Raw genomic sequence first — 19555 nt, 5'->3', positions numbered from 1 at the left:
AGAAAGGATTCAATCTTCCTATCTAAAGGATCCTTAAAGGAAGTACTATCTGCTGTAGGAATAGTAGTACGTTTAGCAAGAGTAGAGATAGCCCCATCAACTTTAGGGATTTTGTCCCAAAACTCTAATCTGTCAGATGGCACAGGATACAATTTCTTAAACCTTTGAGAAGGAGTAAAAGAAGTACCCAGATTATTCCATTCCCTAGAAATTACTTCAGAAATAGCATCAGGGACAGGAAAAACTTCTGGAATAACTATAGGAGGTTTAAAAACCGAATTTAAACGCTTAGTAGATTTAGTATCAAGAGGACTAGATTCCTCCATCTCTAATGCGATTAAAACTTCTTTTCGTAAAGAGCGAATAAATTCCATTTTAAATAAATATGAAGATTTATCAGTGTCAATATCGGAGACAGAATCCTCTGAACCAGAAAAAACCGCATCAGAAACAGACAAATCAGAATGATGACGATCATTTAAAAATTCATCTGAAAAATGAGAAGTTTTAAAAGACCTTTTACGTTTACTGGAAGGAGGAATAACAGACATAGCCTTCCTAATAGATTTAGAAACAAATTATTTTATATTAACAGGAACAGTATTAGATGTTGAGGGAACAGCAACAGGTAATGGTATATTACTAATGGAAATACTATCTGCATTAGCAAGCTTATCATGACATTCATCACAAACTACAGCCGGAGGAACAGTTACCACAAGTTTACAACAAATGCACTTAACTTTGGTAGAACCAGCATCAGGCAGCGTCTTTCCAGAAGTAGATTCTGATCCAGGGTCAATTTGAGACATCTTGCAATATGTAAAAGAAAAACAACATATAAAGCAAAATTTATCAAATTCCTTAAATGACAGTTTCAGGAATGGGAAAAAAATGCCAATGAACAAGCCTCTAGCAACCAGAAGCAATGAAAAATGAGACTGAAATAATGTGAAAAAAAGGTGGAGACAAGAATGACGCCCACATTTTTTAGTGCCAAAAAAGACGCCCACATTATTGGCGCCTTAAATTTTTTGGCGCCAAGAATGACGCCACATCCGGTGACGCCGACATTTTTGGCGCAAAACGTCAAAAAAATGACGCAAACACGAACAACTTCCGGCGTCATGTATGACGCCGGAAATGACAAAAACATTTTTGCGCAAAAAAGACAGCGCCAAGAATGACGCAATAAATTGAAGCATTTTCAGCCCCCGCGAGCCTAACAGCCCACAGGGAAAAAAGTCAATTGAAACAATTTTAAGGTAAGAAAAAAATTGATTATTCATATGCATTATCCCAAATAATGAAACTGACTGTCTGAAATAAGGAATATTGATCATCCTGAATTATGGCAAATATAAGTTTAAAGACATATATTTAGAACTTTATATATAAAGTGCCCAACCATAGCTTAGAGTGTCACAAAAAATAAGACTTACTTACCCCAGGACACTCATCTACATCTAGTAGATAGCCAAACCAGTACTGAAACGAGAATCAGTAGAGGTAATGGTATATAAGAGTATATCGTCGTTCTGAAAAGGGAGGTAAGAGATAAATCTCTACGACTGATAACAGAGAACCTATGAAATAGATCCCGTAGAAGGAGACCATTGAATTCAAATAGGCAATACTCTCTTCACATCCCTCTGTCATTCACTGCACTCTGAGAGGAAAACCGGGCTCCAGCCTGCTGCGAAGCGCATATCAACGTAGAATCTAGCACAAACTTACTTCACCACCTCCACGGGAGGCAAAGTTTGTAAAACTGAATTGAGGGTGTGGTGAGGGGTGTATTTGTAGGCATTTTGAGGTTTGGGAAACTTTGCCCCTCCTGGTAGGAATGTATATCCCATATGTCACTAGCTCATGGACTCTTGCTAATTACATGAAAGAAATATATATATATTTTATATACATTATATCCCTTTCCATTCAAATACCTTGTTATATATCATTTTCTTTTTAACCCTTATAACTTTTAATTTTTAATATTTATGAGATAAATTATTATTAGATAGTGTATATATATATGAGTGTAACACTTTATTTTAATGTAATTATGTTGTGTTTGGTGCAACTCTTGCAAATTTAATTTGCTCTTGTGCGGTCACGTTTACTTTCAACTTGTAATATAAGTTTGCAGGCATGATATTTCAATAGCATGCTAACATTAGCGTGCCACTTGTAATCTAATACTAGGTATTTTTAAAACATCTACATCCATATGACCTAACATTGCCTTATACTATAAGCCACTTTTCCACACCAAGAACCTTGCTTCAGATAATACATTTCCCACAGGTCTTCCTCTCACAACATGAAAAATGGGGATGTGGGAACGTGGACAGTACCAGGTATTAAGAGGAGAAGAGAAAATTGTAACTGTACCATCTTCACAAACTGCCAGATTATTTTATTTGTGTTGCAAGTGAGAAGCCCTATTCAGGCAACTATTCTCAGGAATATATATGCATCGCAGAACCCTTCTTGCCATAATATTACCAGAATAGTCACAAGTTTTACATAGTAATATCAAGTAATATCAATGTCTGCTGGTAGACATACATTTGACATTCATAGACTGGCCACCTGGACAATGATTTGAACTGGAGCATTCTTGCAACAATGGGATTTCAGCAGGTGGGGCAATTTGTGACCAATTAAGTATACAAAGTAGATCTAAGCAGGTGGCCACCAAATTGATAAACACCTTGAAAATGTTTAGACAGTATACAGTACCTGCACAATGTGGTCAAACTGTCTGAGTACAAAACCCACAAATGCATGATTAGCATATCATGGAAATACTCACAGTGCCTGCTGTAAAGTTGACACAGGTGTGGCAACAGGCCTAGGGTAGCATGTGCTTGCAGGAACTTGAGATTTGTGAGCAGCCCGTCCAGTCTGTTTAACTGATTACTACAAAGCTGAATAGAAAAAATATTGTTAAACTATAGACAAAATTACAAGTCAATGTAATGAATGCATACATGAAGCTTAAACAATATGCTCTTGTCAAAACCTAATACATGGTTGTCAAAACTGCAGTCATGCAACCAGTACTGTTTTACTGCTATAGATCATTGCAAACTGCGTTATTCTGGCTCTGAGCACAATCTGGCAGCAAATTATTACATCAAGTAAAAAAAAGAAAACTGAAAATCCAGAACCTACCAGATGATAGGACACCTCACTCAGACCCTCGGCATATATAACGGATGCAGTCTCAGGGTCTTCCGGGCATGAGAGAGACCAAAAGTGAGCTAAGAGAAAAAGACTGTGTAAGAGGGCTAGTAAAGACAACATCATAAAAAACATAACAATGTCTGAAACAACTAAGTGCACCTCACCAGCAAGAAGAAGATGTGCTGCTTGAGGAACCTCTGGCTTCCCACAATATCTCTTCTTCACAGCATCCAGTAAAAGACCATTTGAAAGATGGAGTCTGGGGTCAGACATCGAAGTGGGAGTCCAGAGACCGAGCACACTGCAACGATATAGAAAGTTGATGGCTAAGTTCCTTAAAGTTACATAATAATGAAAACAATGATTATTTCATGATTGCACAAATTTTCACTGCACTGCACTTTGATAAAAAGCATTAAGCCCGCTCAGGAGCCAGTCAGGAGTGGTATACACAGGATACACACAATCAACAGCCGTGTACTTTTCAGAACCGGAATCAACTCTTGATTCATGTGCGGTCACAATGAATGTAAGAAAATGCATTTGGCTAATAGGAAAAGGTCTAAAGAATTTTGGAATAAAAGTAACAGATTAAACTGGAAGATGAAAAAATAGAGAGATACTGAGTAGTGTTCAGGCTATATACAACTTTGGCCTAAAGTCTCAGATTCAAAGTGTCTTTTAAGTTAAAGACAATCTCCATTCACTGAAGAAATTAATAATGCTTTGCCTCAATTATATGACACAGTTGGAGATGTGAAAACATATCATGTACTGTTTTATGAGGAAATGGGAGTGCTATTTGTATAGTCTGCCACACCATTTGGAGATAGAACTTTTGTATCCTCTTACAAATTGAGATTAAATCTTGAATGCACAACTTAGAGGAGACTATTTGCTAACGTTTGAGGGGAGAGGTGATATGAATCAACATATTTCTGACCCAAGGGAGGAGCCGCTGTACAGAGGGGCAATAATAATTATAAGAGATACTTACTGCTTGTCTCAATGGGGTTTTCAGACATTATTTAATTTATTGGGAGTTGTTTGACAAACTATAGTTGAGACTGACTAGTAACTTTATCTTTTATCGTATATTTGTTTTGTATGTTTAATTTATGTTTGTTTATGGCTTTTTAAAATTCAGTTGATGCTGATTTCAATGGTTAGAAAGCAGAGAGGAATACGTGCCTCTCCTACAGACTAGGATGAAGGACTTTACATTGAAAACTAGATGCAATTGTATGCCCCTTGAATGCCTGTGGTAGTTTATTCTGTATATGGGTATTGCCTTCTCATACAAAGTAAAAAAAAAAAACAATGCTTTACCTTCTCAGTCCCCTGAGGAGCAGAGTGAAGTTAGTCATGGGAATATTCTTGGCAGAAGAGGCTAAAACCAACAGCTGGTCCCAGGGTGTGCTGTATATGCTCTTCACATGTTGCAGTATGCTCAGGATCCTCAGCATGTCTCTTTCCCGAAGTCCTATAAACAGTATGTAGAGTTACTAGATGGTTCTATAAACCATTGTAACAAGGGCCTTGTTGGTGTGGAATGAACTGTGTGAAGTATTTATAATTTAGAAAACTTTTTTTTTTACAAGAAAACATAGGACAGATTCTACCTTTTCTTGAAACACACATGGAGACCATTGCAAAAGTCACCATAGACACTCCATGTTCTTGTTCCAAGCACTCAAGCCTGTGCTGAATTAGAGCAGAGAGGGTGGCCGGCAAATTCTGTATATCATCAGAAAGCTACAAAATAGAGAAGAAAGGAGTAAAATCTAATGTCCTCCATGCTAGTACTGGGTATAGATGAAAGCATAGCAGCAGTTGGTGTAAGGGATTACTACAATGCACAAGAACAGGATGATCTAACCTGCCACTTAGACAATTTGCAAATAGAACAAACTGATAGATAAGTAAAAGTGATAGCCATAAACTAGTTAGAATCTGAGTGACAGAGAAAGAACAAAGGATACAGACCTTTTCATAGATTGTGTTGGCACGGAGCTCTTCACAAACCAGAGAAAGATACAGTGGGTGCCTGGAGCCCTTCTTAATAAGCAACATTCGCATCTAATGAGGGGTACAAAAAACAAACAAACAATAGAACAGTAGAAGTTTAAGAAGATCTATACAATATTTTGTTATCAAGTTCAGTCTTTCTTACCTGGTTATTGAAAGCAGACTCTTCTAGCTTCTTCCCATATACGGCCAACCTTTGTCTCACCAGTTCTGTTCGGTCCAAAGGTTCAAGCCCAGTAAGAGAAATGATTGATGTATCCTTCCTTCTGCACAGGGAGCGGCAAAGAGAGGAATCTTCAGTTACGCTCAGAACCAGGTTTATGCGCTGTTGAAATAAAAACAAAATGTATGCTTACCTGATAAATTTCTTTCTTTCTTGACACGACGAGTTTACGGATAATCTAATTACTATTGGCAATATCACTCCTGCCCAGAAGGAGGCGGCAAAGAGCACCACAGAAGAGCTGTAAATCTGTTCCACAAAAGCTTCATTTTTGAATGCCCAGGAAGAGGAAACAGCCCTCATAGAATGAGTCTTAACTCTCTCAGGAGGCTGCTGTCCCGCAGTTTCATAGGCAAAGCGAATGATACCCTTCAGCCATAAAGAAAGAGAAGTAGCCGTAGCTTTCTGTCCCTTACGTTTTCCAGAGAATACCACAAACAGAGCAGAAGATTGACGAAAATCCTTAGTCGCCTGTAAATAGAATTTTAGAACACGTACCACATCCAGATTGTGTGGAAGCCGTTCTTTCTTTCTGAGGAGGATTAGGACACAAGGAAGAAACAACAATCTCCTGATTAATGTTCCGGTCAGAAACTACTTTAGGGAGAAACCCTAATTTGGTACGTAAAACTACCTTATCTGAATGAAATACTGTAATGCTGAGAGCTCTGATACTCTACGAGCAGATGAAATAGCAACAAGAAACAAAACTTTCCAAGATAACAACTTAATATCTAAGGAATGCATAGGCTCAAACGGAGCCCCTTGAAGAACCTTAAGAACTAAATTAAGACTCCAGGGAGGAGTAACTGGTTTGAACACAGGCCTGATCCTGACAAAACAATTGCACGTCTGGTATGTCCGCCAGACGTTTATGTAACAAAATAGACAAGGCAGATATTTGACCCTTTAAAGAACTTATCGATAATCCCTTCTCCAAACCATCTTGGAGAAAGGACAGAATTCTAGGAATCCGAACTCTACTCCAAGAGTAGCCCTTGGATTCACACCAGTATAGATATTTACGCCATATCTTATGGTAAATCTTTCTAGTCATAAGTTTACGAGCCTGAATCATGGTCTCAATGACCGATTCCGAAAATCCACGCTTGGATAAAATTAAGCGTTCAATCTCTAAGCAGTCAGCTTCAGAGAAACTAGATTAGGATGAAAGAAGGGTCCTTGAAGTAGAAGGTTCTTCCTCAACAGAAGTCTCCAAGGTGGAAGAGATGACATGTGCAATGAGGATCACTGACGCCCTCTCCTGCTTGATTCAAGCAATTACTCAAGGTAGAAGAGCAAACGGAGGAAATAGGTATGCGATACTGAAATACCAAGGTACCGACAGAGCGTCTATCAGTACAGCCTGAGGGTCCCTTGACCTCGACCCGTACCTCGGAAGCTTGGCATTCTGCCGAGATGCCATGAGATCCAAATCCAGCTGACCCCATTTGAGAATCCGGCTGGAAAACACTTCAGGATGGAGTTCCCACTCCCCCCGGTGAAAGGTCTGCCTGCTCAGGAAGTCCGCCTCCCAGTTGTCCACTCCTTGAATATGGATCACCGTCAGACAGCAATTGTGGGTCTCCGCCACTGAATGATCTTGGCTACCTCTGTCATGGCCAAGGAACTCTGAGTTCCTTCCTGATGGTTGATGTAAGCCACTGAGGTTATATTGTCCAACTGGAACCTGATGAACCGGGCCGAAGCTAACTGAGGCCAGGCCAGGAGAGCATTGAAAATTGCTCTCAATTCCAGAATGTTTATGGGCATAACAGACTCCGATGAGTCCATGTTCCCTGAGCCTTTAGAGAGCCCCAGACTGCTCCCCATCCCAGAAGGCTGGCATCTGTTGTCACAATCACCCAGGAAGGTCTGCGAAAGCAGGTTCCCTGGGAGAGATGATCCTGAGACAACCACCAAAGCAGAGAATCCCTTGTCTCCTGCTCCAGCTGTAATCGCGGAGACAGATCCGCATAATCTCCGTTCCACTGCCTGAGCATACTTAACTGCAGAGGTCTGAGATGGAAACGGGCAAACGAGATGATGTCCATTGCCGCTACCATCATCCCAATTACCTCCATGCACTGAGCCACTGATGGCCGAGGAGAGGACTGAAGTGCTAGGCAAGAATTGAAAATCTTTGATTTCCTAACTTCTGTCAGAAAAATTTTCATTGATAAGGAGTCTATTATGGTTCCCAAGAAAACCACCCTTGTAGCTGAAACTAAGGAACTCTTTTCCAAATTCACCTTCCATCCGTGAGACCGCAGGAAAGATAACATTTCCGTGTGTGATCTTGCTTGTTGAAAGGAAGGCGCCTGAACCAGAATGTCGTCCAGGTAAGGTGCCACTGCAATGCCCCGCAATCGGAGCACCGCCAGCAGGGATCCCAGAACCTTTGAGAAAATTCTGGGAGCTGTGGCAAGACCGAATGGAAGAGCCACGAACTGGAAGTGTTTGTCTAGAAATGCAAACCTTAGAAACTTGTGAATGGTCCCTGTGGATGGGAACATGCAGGTATGCGTCCTTTAAATCCACCATGGTCATAAATTGAACCTCTTGGACCAAAGGAAGAATGGAACGAATAGTTTCCATCTTGAAGAATGGCACTCTGAGAAACTTGTTTAGACTCTTGAGATCTAAAATTGGTCTGAAGGTTCCCCCCTTTTTGGGGACCATGAACAGATTGGAATAGAACCCCAGACCCCGTTCCTTCATTGGAACAGGAACTATCACTCTCAGGTCGGAGAGGTACCGTACACAGTGTAAGAACGCCTCTCTTTTTGTCTGGTGTACAGATAATCTTGAAAGTAGAAACCTGCCCCTGGGAGGAAAGGTCTTGAACACTAGTTTGTATCCCTGGGACACGATGTCCACCGCCCAGGGATCTTGAACATCTTGAACCCAAGCCTAAGTGAAGAAGGAAAGCCTGCCCCCCCCACCCCACAAGATCCGGCCGCGGATCGGGGGCAGGCTCTTCATGCTGTCTTTGACTCAACAGCAGGCTTCTTGGATTGCTTTCCTTTGTTCCAAGTCTAATTAGACTTCCAGGAAGGTTTGGACTGCTCCTGCTTGGAGAAGGGAGTGGAAGGATTTCCCTTGAAATTTCAAAAGGAAAGGAAAATTACTCCAACGTCCTTTTTGTTTATTTCTCTTATCCTGAGGGAGAAAATGTCCCTTACCTCCCATAATATCAGAAATTATCTCCGTTAAACCAGTCCCAAACAAGGTATTTTCCTTGTCTTTTTCTTGTAAGGAATCGCCAAAAGTTTAGGCTTAGATGACACCCTCAGATGCTACCGAAGTATCTTCCTCTTCAGGTTTCTGGGAAGAAACATTCGGTATAGCCACCACTGTATCAGCAACCTTATTCACTGATTGATTACATTTCCTCTTGCACTTTCCCTACAGCATGGGAAAAGCAGACAATGCATCAGATACCGCTGATGACATTAGGGAAGCGATGTCTTGCAAGGTAACTCCAGGCGGAGTTTGAGAGGAAGCTCAGGGCACTGCATGTGTGGGCGATAAAAGTTGGGACGTTTGAGGAGAAAGCTGCGGCATATATTGACCATTGTCATTAGACTCCTGAACAGCATCCGCCTTAGACAATGTTGGCTCAGAAAAAAAGTCTATCCCTATAATTTAAAGTTCTCTCAATACATAAGGAACAGAAAGGGATTGGTGGTTCCACATTGGCATCAAAACACAAACAACAAGTGACATTTTGCAGGGCCTCTTGGTTCATTCTGACTCACAATGGATTAAATTACCAAATAAAAGTTTTACATTTTTCAATAAAAATTAAACAGAAAAAACGTTACTGTCTCTTTAAATTTTAAAATGTAACTTTTTTACTTTTTATTTTTCTTCTGTATTAAGGATTAAATAAACCTACACAAGTACTGAAGAAACACCTCTACACCTCAGCTTAACTTTGCTGAGGTGCCTACCTGCCCTGCTGACACCGGCAACAATTTCCCCTCAGCAAAAGATCCGGAACTCGGTCTGCAGTTTCTTTACCAGTGAAACGCTGTCCGGTCCTAGAAACGCATGTCCTTTGCTTAATATGCGTTATGCTGATTGAGACTCACAACTAATTATCTCTGGTCACTGGAAGTGAATGAAAAAGTGGCGCGCAACACAAACTACTGCCTCAGATAGCTCCGCCCATCGTGGGCGTCTAAAAATTAATCTCCCGGTCGGCATATTTTAAAGTCAAGCTGCCGGGAGCCGTTAAACCACAAACAAATGAGCCTTATTTTCCTCAGCCCCAGTGCTTGCCATAAAACACTGCCTACATAAGTCCCCTCCAATTTATAAGAGAATTTATGTGTCCCTTATTTTGAATAAAGTGCCCAACTTTTTCTGAGTCTCTTTTTATTTTACTAGTCCCAGAAAAAATAAACTCAGCACTCACCTCATAAATCTGCCAGGCAGCAAGGCAGCTCACTAGGTTTGAGAGGTCCTCTCCCTCACATGGACCTGTGGAAAGAAGAGACAAAGACTGAGTAATCTTACTCAGGCTTACAGAGATAGGGCCGCATAAACTACATGGGAGGCGCAGTGAGATTTATGTCCCACAAGTTCCCATTGCTCTAAAGCCACCACTGCTCTACTGAAGAGACTGATATGGACTACGGCTACACCCTAGAACAAAGCAGTATAATCTTGCACTACTTAAAAAATAATAAAATCTTGCTTGAAGAATCTTTTACTAACACCTAACTTAACCACTTCCTTGCTCTAACGTAGGCAAAAAGAATGACTAGGGTTGGAGGGAAGGGAGGAGATATTTAACAGCTTTGCTGTGGTGCTCTTAGCCACCGTCTGCTGGGCAGGAGTGATATTCCCAATAGTAATTAGATGATCTATGGACTCGTCGTATCATTAGAAAGAAATATATGTTCTTGTAATGTTGTAGTAGAGTAGACCAGCAGTACACTCATATGAACATCAGCTCAGAAGGCCTGACACTAATATACAAAGGAAAACTATCAACTCCATATGACCATATAATGTATGTGGTGGTAAATCTAAAATATCTTGTCAAATAGATATTAAAGAGACATGAAACCCAAAATGTTTCTTTCATAATTCAGATAGAGAATACAATTTTTAAAAATATATCTATTATCAAATTAACGTCATTCTTCATGTTGAAGAGAAATCTAGATAGGTAGCGTGCACATATCTGGAGCTCAACATGATAGGAAACAGTGCTGCCATCTAGTGCTCTTGCTAATGTATAACATTGTTGCTGCAGACACGTGCACACGCTTGAACTTACCTTTATGCTTTTCAACAAAGGATAAAAAGAAAATGAAGAAATTGTGATAATAAAACTGAAAAATTATTTGTTGCATTTTAAAAGATCTGCAGCAAAATTAATGTTTTAAAATCCTTTAAATTATAATTTTTCTAGCAAAATATGCATTGTTTTGAAGGCCCAGGACACACCTCTCAAAAGTGTTGTTTATCTTATGTCCTATGTTCTGACCAATTAGAGACAGGTATAAACAAGCACATATCAGCCAATAATTCTTTTGCATATAGGAGTGCCAGAGTACTGCTTTCCACAGAATGCTATCCAGACTCTTTGAGTGGTTATGACCATTGTGGAAGGGAGCTATTCTGAGTCTGAATGCTACAGGGTAGGAAATTGCTGATTAAATGTTTCTTTTAGTGTAAATTTATTAATAAATTCTTCTTCTATTATCAGTTGGTAGCTTTTTCTTATTATAATATAGAAGACAGATGTCTATACTAGATAGTAGAAGATCTATTCTTTGGAAGTATTATATCTGGGTGTTTGGCGATGTTTGCTTGCAAGTGTGAGGAAATGCATCTTAGAAGGTTTTTTTAGATGAGTAGTAGGGGAGCTACTACAAAGTAATCTAGCGTTTAGATGTTAGAAGAATCAATCATAGAAATGACAGCAACATACATAACCTTTTTTCTCTATACCTGAGGGAGATGCTCAGGAATCCAATCAGATGTGATCTCTCCTGAATGGCCACAAAGTAAATCGGCCCCATCCACCAGCAGAGTTAGAGTGTCACTGCGTCTTAAAGATCGAGAAGCTAACAGGAGCAGAGAGTGGAACTCGTCCAAAAGAGCCCTTCAGAAAGCAGGAGGGATGAAAGGTGTTATGCAAGAAAAAATATATAGACAATGACAACCTCAGTAGAGGCATACGAAAATTGATAAAGCTGAAGGAATACAAGACACAAAGGGGATCAAGTGTAACCAAACCAAAAAAAGGGGGAACTGAAAACATTTGCTGCCTTATGAATCCCAACCATTTATTACAGTTCCAAGGATTACCAACCTGTATGAGGTAAGGTTAGTGTTTTTTTTCTGTAGATACAGGTTCATTTGTTTGCAAATCCGCGTTAGCATATTTTCTGCTTCTTTAGACTCAGGGGTGACTCCCGTAAAGTGAAAAATAACAGTTGAGAAGGAGGTTGTAAATCTTAGTTTTCTTATTAGATCCGCCTGTCAGAGACAAATATTAAATGTGGGGACTATTGATTCATGATCCCAACGCCAACACAAAAAGAGAGTTCTCTTATCAAACACTAAAGCAGCTTTGTATTAGATGAAGCCTATAAAACTATCAACTTACCTAATAAATTGATTGCATTGTACATAAAAAGTTCCCTATATGGTTGCCCTACACTTCTGATGTCACTATTGGCACTCAATTATTACTTATTCTACCAACCAAAGAATCCTCTAAAAGCAATGAACTGCTTACATGTGCCAAACACAGTGCAACCTACCACGAAAACAGTCTTCCCCTGGCTGGGCTCACCGCACACCAGGAAAATGCGGCCATTTGTTTGAGATTTTCGAGTGCTGTGCAGTATCTTCTCGCTTGTGCTCAAGACCAGTTTTTCTCTGGCACAAGACAAGTGCTCCTGCCACTCCTGGTAGCCCTCCTGTGCCAGTTGATCTTCATCTTCATCTGATATTTCTGGTCCTTCCTAGCATGCAGGAGAGCAAAATGCAGAGTGAGATAGCAGTACATCATAATTATGATTTACTAATCTAAATATTTGTATATATTCAAAATATGAGATAATGAATGGCTAACAAGTATACGCTTGCTGTATTTATGTAAGACTCAGAAGAAATAATCAGTGTGAAACAACAATACAGGTTTATCTGATGATTAATGCGCATACTTCAAACGTACCCTGATATAGTCTCTTTCTATGACCTCCCATATATCTTCCAAAACTCTAGTTCCAAAGTCCTCCAGTGCAGTTACAAATGGCTTTCCATCTTGATCTTTGCCCCATCGACATGAGTACCTGAAAAACAGCTTCATTAGCTGCAGGTGCCCTCCTAAAAACTACAATCCCTGTCTTTTATCTGAGCTACTGGAGTACCTGTAACACCTGGTAACTGAATGTTGGGTCACATTCTTCTTCAGATCTGCCATTCTCATTGCAGCGTTTGGAGACTCAACAGAAAATTCAGAGTGAGGCGGACTGTGCATGAAATAAACAGAAAAAAGGACTAAAACACAAATTCACACATCAATATGTACAGAAACAGGATAATGATACATGCGTATAAATAATGGTATAGACAAACAGATATGTATACACACTACCATAAAAAACACAATTTATGCTTACCTGATAAATTTATTTCTCTTGTGGTGTATCCAGTCCACAGATCATCCATTACTTGTGGGATATTCTCATTCCCAACAGGAAGTTGCAAGAGGACACCCACAGCAGAGCTGTAATATAGCTCCTCCCCTAACTGTCATAGCCAGTCATTCGACCGAAAACAAGCCGAGAAAGGAGGAACCATAGGGTGTAGTGGTTACTGTAGTTTAAATTTAAAAATTACCTGCCTTAAAATGATAGGGCGGGCCGTGGACTGGATACACCACAAGAGAAATACATTTATCAGGTAAGCATAAATTGTGTTTTCTCTTGTAAGGTGTATCCAGTCCACGGATCATCCATTACTTGTGGGATACCAATACCAAAGCTAAAGTACACGGATGAAGGGAGGGACAAGGCAGGAACTTAAATGGAAGGAACCACTGCCTGTAAAACCTTTCTCCCAAATATAGCCTCCGAAGAAGCAAAAGTATCAAATTTGTAAAATTTTGAAAAAGTATGAAGCGAAGACCAAGTCGCCGCCTTGCAAATCTGTTCAACAGAAGCCTCATTTTTAAAGGCCCAAGTGGAAGCCACAGCTCTAGTGGAATGAGCTGTAATCCTTTCAGGAGGCTGCTGTCCAGCAGTCTCATAGGCTAAGAGGATTAAGCTTCTTAGCCAAAAAGAAAAAGAGGTTGCCAAAGCCTTTTGACCTCTCCTCTGTCCAGAGTAGACAACAAACAAAGCAGATGTTTGACGAAAATCTTTAGTAGCTTGTAAGTAAAACTTTAAAGCACAGACTACGTCCAGATTGTGTAACACAAGGATGGAACCACAATCTCTTGATTGATATTCTTGTTAGATACCACCTTAGGTAAGAACCCAGGTTTGGTACGCAGGACTACCTTATCCGTATGAAAAATCAGATAAGGAGAATCACATTGTAAGGCAGATAGCTCAGAGACTCTACGAGCCGAGGAAATAGCTACCAAAAAAAAAAAAAAAAAGAACTTTCCAAGATAAAAGTTTGATATCTATGGAATGAAGAGGTTCAAACGGAACTCCTTGAAGAACCTTAAGAACCAAGTTTAAGCTCCATGGTGGAGCAACAGGTTTAAACACAGGCTTGATTCAAACTAAAGCCTGACAAAATGCCTGAACGTCTGGAACATCTGCCAGACGCTAGTGCAAAAGAATAGACAGAGCAAAAATCTGTCCCTTTAAGAAACTAGCTGACAATCCTTTTTCCAAACCTTCTTGGAGAAAAGATAAAATCTTAGGAATCCTGACCTTACTCCATGAGTAACCCTTGGATTCACACCAATAAAGATATCTACACCATACCTTATGGTAAATTTTCCTGGTGACAGGCTTTCGTGCCTGTATTAAGGTATCAATAACTGACTCGGAGAAGCCACGCTTTGATAAAATCAAGCATTCAATCTCCAGGCAGTCAGCCTCAGAGAAATTAGATTTGGATGGTTGAAAGGACCCTGAAGTAGAAGGTCCTGTCTCAGAGGCAGAGACCATGGTGGAAAGGATGACATGTCCACTAGATCTGCATACCAGGTCCTGCGTGGCCACGCAGGTGCTATCAGAATCACTGATGCTCTCTCCTGCTTGATCTTGGCAATCAGTCGAGGGAGCAGAGGAAACGGTGGAAACACATAAGCCAGGTTGAAAGACCAGGGCGCTGCTAGAGTATCTATCAGTGTCGCCTTGGGATCCCTGGACCTGGATCCGTAACACGGAAGCTTGGCGTTCTAGCGAGATGAGATCCACTTCTGGTTTGCCCCAACGGAGAATCAGTTGTGCAAATACCTCCGGATGGAGTTCCCACTATCCCGGATGAAAAGTCTGACGACTTAGAAAATCCGCCTCCCAGTGCTCTACCCCTTGGATATGGAAAGCTGATAGGTGGCAAGAATGAATCTCTGCCCAGTGAATTATTTTTGAAACTTCTAACATCTCTAGGGAACTTCTTGTTCCCCCTCGATGGTTGAAGTAAGCTACTGTCGTGATGTTGACCGACTGAAATCTGATGTACCTCAGAGTTGCTAACTGAGGCCAAACCTGAAGAGCCTTGAATATCGCTCTTAGTTCCAATATTTATTGGAAGGAGAGACTCCTCCTGAGTCCACGATCCCTGAGCCTTCAGGGAGTTCCAGACTGCACCCCAACCTATAAGGCTGGCATTTGTTGTTACAATAGTCCAATCTGGCCTGCGAAGGTCATACCTTTGGACAGATGGACCCGAGATAGCCACCAGGGAAGAGGATCCCTGGTCTCTTGGTCCAGATTCAGTTGAGGGGCCAAATCTGTGTAATCCCCGCTCCACTGACTGAGCCTGCATAGTTGCAGCGGTCTGAGATGTAAGCGTGCAAACGGCACTATGTCCATTGCCGCTACCATTAAGCCGATTACTTCAATACACTGAGCCACCAAAGGGCGCGGAATGGAATGAAGAACCCGACAGGAATTTAGAAGCTTTGATAACCTGGACTCCGTCAAGGTAAATTTTCATTTCTACAGAATCTATCAGAGTCCCTAGAAAGGAAACTCTTGTGAGTGGGGATAGAGAACACTTTTCCTCGTTCACTTTCCACCCATGCAACCTCAGAAATGCCAGTACTACGTCCGTATGAGACTTGGCAATTTGGAAGTTTGACGCCTGTATCAGGATGTCGTCTAAATAAGGGGCTACTGCTATGCCCCGCGGCCTTAGGACCGCCAAAAGCGACCCTAGAACCTTTGTAAAGATTCTTGGGGCTGTAGCTAATCCAAAGGGAAGAGCTACAATTGGTAATGCCTGTCTTGAAAGGCAAACCTGAGAAACCGATGATGATCTTTGTATATCGGAATGTGAAGATAAGCATCCTTTAGATCCACTGTAGTCATATATTGACCCTCCTGGATCAGTGGTAGGATGGTACGAATAGTTTCCATCTTGAACGACGGAACTTTGAGGAATTTGTTTAAGATCTTTAGATCCAAAATCGGTCTGAAGGTTCCCTCTTTTTTGGGAACCACAAACAGATTTGAGTAAAAACCTTGTTCCTGTTCCTCCTTTGGAACTGGATGGATCACTCCCATAACTAGGAGGTCTCGTACACAGTGTAAGAATGCCTCACTCTTTATCTGGTTTGCAGATAATTGTGAAAGGTGAAATCTCCCTTTTGGGGGGGAAGCTTTGAAGTCCAGAAGATATCCCTGGGATATAATTTCCAATGCCCAGGGATCCTGAACATCTCTTGCCCACGCCTGGGCGAAGAGTGAAAGTCTGCCCCCTACTAGATCCGTTACCGGATAGGGGGTCGTTCCTTCATGCTGTCTTAGAGGCAGCAGCAGGCTTTTTGACCTGCTTACCTTTTTTCCAGGTCTGGTTTGGTCTCCAGACCGTCTTGGATTGAGCAAAAGTTCCCTCTTGTTTATTATTAGAGGAAGTTGATGCCGCACCTGCCTTGAAGTTTCGAAAGGCACGAAAATTAGACTGTTTGGCCTTAGATTTGGACCTGTCCTGAGGAAGGGCACAACCTTTTCCTCCCGTGATATCAGCAATAATCTCCTTCAAACCAGGCCCGAATAGGGTCTGCCCCTTGAAGGGAATGTTAAGTAGCTTAGATTTTAAAGTCACGTCAGCTGACCATGATTTAAGCCATAGCGCTCTGCGCGCCTGTATAGCAAAACCAGAATTCTTAGCCGTTAGTTTATTCAAATGAACAATGGCATCAGAAATAAAATAATTGGCTAGCTTAAGTGCTCTAAGTTTGCCAAGAATGTCATCCAATGGAGTCTCTACCTGTAAAGCCTCTTCCAGAGACTCAAACCAGTACGCCGCAGCAGCAGTGACAGGGGCAATGCATGCAATGGGCTGTAGGATAAAACCTTGTTGAATAAATATTTTCTTAAGGTAACCTTCTAATTTTTTATCCATTGGCTCTAAAAAAGCACAACTGTCCTCGACAGGGATAGTAGTACGCTTTGCTAGAGTAGAAACTGCTCCCTCCACCTTAGGGACTGTCTGCCATAAGTCCCGTGTGGTGGCGTCTATTGGAAAACATTTTTCTAAAAATAGGAGGGGAAGAGAATGGCACACCTGGTCTATCCCATTCCTTATTAATAATTTCTGTAAACCTTTTAGGTATTGGAAAAACATCAGTACACACCGGCACTGCAAAGCATTTATCCAGTCTACAAAATTTCTCTGGCACTGCAATGGTATCACAGTCATTCAGAGCAGCTAAAACCTCCCTAAGTAACACGCGGAGGTGTTCAAGCTTAAATTTAAATGTAGAAATATTAGAATCAGGCATCTTTCCTGAGTCATTAACATCACCCACTGACTGAAGCTCTCCTTCCTCAGCTTCTGCATATTGTGAGGCAGTATCAGACATGGTTCTTAAAGCGTCAGTATGCTCTGCATTTTGTCTCACCCCAGAGCTATCTCGCTAACCTCTAAGTTCAGGTAGTCTGGCTAATACCGCTGACAGTGTATTATCCATGACTGCCGCCATGTCTTTTAAAGTAAACGCTATGGGCGCCCTAGATGTACTTGGTGCCATTTGAGCGTGAGTCCCTTGGGCGGGAGTCAAAGGGTCTGACACGTGGGGAGAGTTAGTCGGCATAACTTTCCCCTCGTCAGATTCCTCTGGTGATAATTTTTTTAAAAACAGAATATGATCTTTATTGCATAAAATGAAATCAGTACATTTGGTACACATTCTAAGAGGTGGTTCCACCATGGCTTTTAAACATAATGAACAAGGAGTTTCTTCTATGTCAGACATGTTTATACAGACTAGCAATGAGACTAGCAAGCTTGGAAAACACTTTAATCACTCTCTCCTACAACATCCTAGCTTGTTGAGAGTTGCAAGAGAATGACTGGCTATGACAGTTAGGGGAGGAGCTATATTACAGCTCTGCTGTGGGTGTCCTCTTGCAACTTCCTGTTGGGAATGAGAATATCCCACAAGTAATGGATGATCCGTGGACTGGATACACCTTACAAGAGAAATATATATATATATATAACATTATTTTTGTTTCTACTTACCAAGGCTCTGCAGGTTCCCTGAAATAGAAGAATGCCTTAGGGTGGTCTGAATTTTGTAGATCACAATTTTCTAAGAACTGCATGGCCTCTAATTCAGTGATAGACCTTCCTGAAGGATATGTCTGAATCTGTAGAGAAATAAACCGTTCTAAATAGTTTCAAGCATGGGCAGTAGTGTAAGAATTGGAATTGTACTAGGTAGGTTTTGTCCTTACCCACTGGTACTCAGGTAGAAGTGGAAGGGAGTATGTTTTGGGGATGTGTCCATATCGCTCTCCAAGAATTCCGATAAAAATCTGGCTTCGAGACACTTCAGACAGGCATAAAGATAGCTGCCTAAAAGTAGAAGAGAACGATGGAACATGGATCATTCAGCTACTAGGCCTTTAAAATAATCATTTTTGGTCTACATTCTTTTTTTATATTCCTTCATTAAGGATATAGTTTAGTAAATGTTCTAATTTACTGCAATGTCTAGTAAACATTTTAATACATTTATATAAGTCTTGTCTAATTACATTGTAAAAACATTTTTAAACATCCCCATGAGTGCAATTTCACCTATGTGCCCAGCCACAATCTGGGTAAAGCTCTATTTTCTGTCTTTTAAGTTGATGGGCAGTAGCGCCAATCAGATGATGTACAACCCCATCACTGAAACAAAGCACATTGTGCTCTCTGCACTGTTCTTTAGGTTCTCTAGCTTGTGCCTGAGCACCCTGTCAGAGCAGATAAAGCAGAGTGCAGGAACAAAGTCTGCTTCGATTTAAAGTGGCAGGAAGTATGTAGCTCTCATTGGCTTAAAAAATAAAAATAAAAAAAGCTGTACCTGTTGGTTGGTCAGGTAACCAGTAAAACAGCACCCACAGTGGTGCTAAAAAACAAAATTTATGCTTACCTGATAAATTTCTTTCTCTTGTGGTGTATCCAGTCCACGGGTTTATCCATTACTTGTGGGATATTCTCCTTCCCTACAGGAAGTTGCAAAGAGGACACCCACAGCAGAGCTGTCTATATAGCTCCTCCATTAACCCCCACCCCCAGTCATTGGACCGAAGGCAAGTAAGAAAAAGGAGAAACTATAGGGTGCAGTGGTGACTGTAGTTGTAAAAAATAAAAACTCCTGACTTAAAGTGACAGGGCGGGCCGTGGACTGGATACACCACAAGAGAAAGAAATTTATCAGGTAAGCAAAAATTTTGTTTTCTCTTGTAAGGTGTATCCAGTCCACGGGTTCATCCATTACTTGTGGGATACCAATACCAAAGCTTTAGGACACGGATGAAGGGAGGGACAAGGCAGGAACTTAAACAGAAGGCACCACTGCCTGTAAGACCTTTCTCCCAAAAATAGCCTCAGAGGAAGCAAAAGTATTTGTAGAATTTAGAAAAAGTATGAAGCGAAGACCAAGTTGCCGCCTTGCAAATC

General features: G+C 41.0%; 1 protein-coding gene across 1 annotated transcript in view; it reads right to left on the bottom strand.

The window, feature by feature from the left end:
- Positions 1 to 19555, bottom strand: part of LOC128649139 (telomerase protein component 1) — a 127890-nt gene that overhangs the window by 22995 nt on the left and 85340 nt on the right. Inside the window, exons 20-33 of the mRNA XM_053702231.1 lie at positions 18343 to 18463; positions 18128 to 18255; positions 12844 to 12945; positions 12648 to 12765; positions 12232 to 12435; positions 11778 to 11944; positions 11414 to 11567; positions 5366 to 5545; positions 5179 to 5271; positions 4815 to 4947; positions 4522 to 4675; positions 3357 to 3493; positions 3181 to 3269; positions 2819 to 2933 (exon numbers count right to left, since the gene is read on the bottom strand). Of these exons, the coding sequence (XP_053558206.1) occupies positions 2819 to 2933; positions 3181 to 3269; positions 3357 to 3493; positions 4522 to 4675; positions 4815 to 4947; positions 5179 to 5271; positions 5366 to 5545; positions 11414 to 11567; positions 11778 to 11944; positions 12232 to 12435; positions 12648 to 12765; positions 12844 to 12945; positions 18128 to 18255; positions 18343 to 18463 (1895 nt within the window). The remainder of the gene's footprint in view (positions 1 to 2818; positions 2934 to 3180; positions 3270 to 3356; positions 3494 to 4521; positions 4676 to 4814; positions 4948 to 5178; positions 5272 to 5365; positions 5546 to 11413; positions 11568 to 11777; positions 11945 to 12231; positions 12436 to 12647; positions 12766 to 12843; positions 12946 to 18127; positions 18256 to 18342; positions 18464 to 19555) is intronic.

Source organism: Bombina bombina, chromosome 2, assembly GCF_027579735.1.
Source record: "Bombina bombina isolate aBomBom1 chromosome 2, aBomBom1.pri, whole genome shotgun sequence".
Taxonomy (NCBI): domain Eukaryota; kingdom Metazoa; phylum Chordata; class Amphibia; order Anura; family Bombinatoridae; genus Bombina; species Bombina bombina.
Note: the sequence above shows the minus strand (reverse complement) of the source record. Positions and strands in the feature narration are given on the sequence as shown.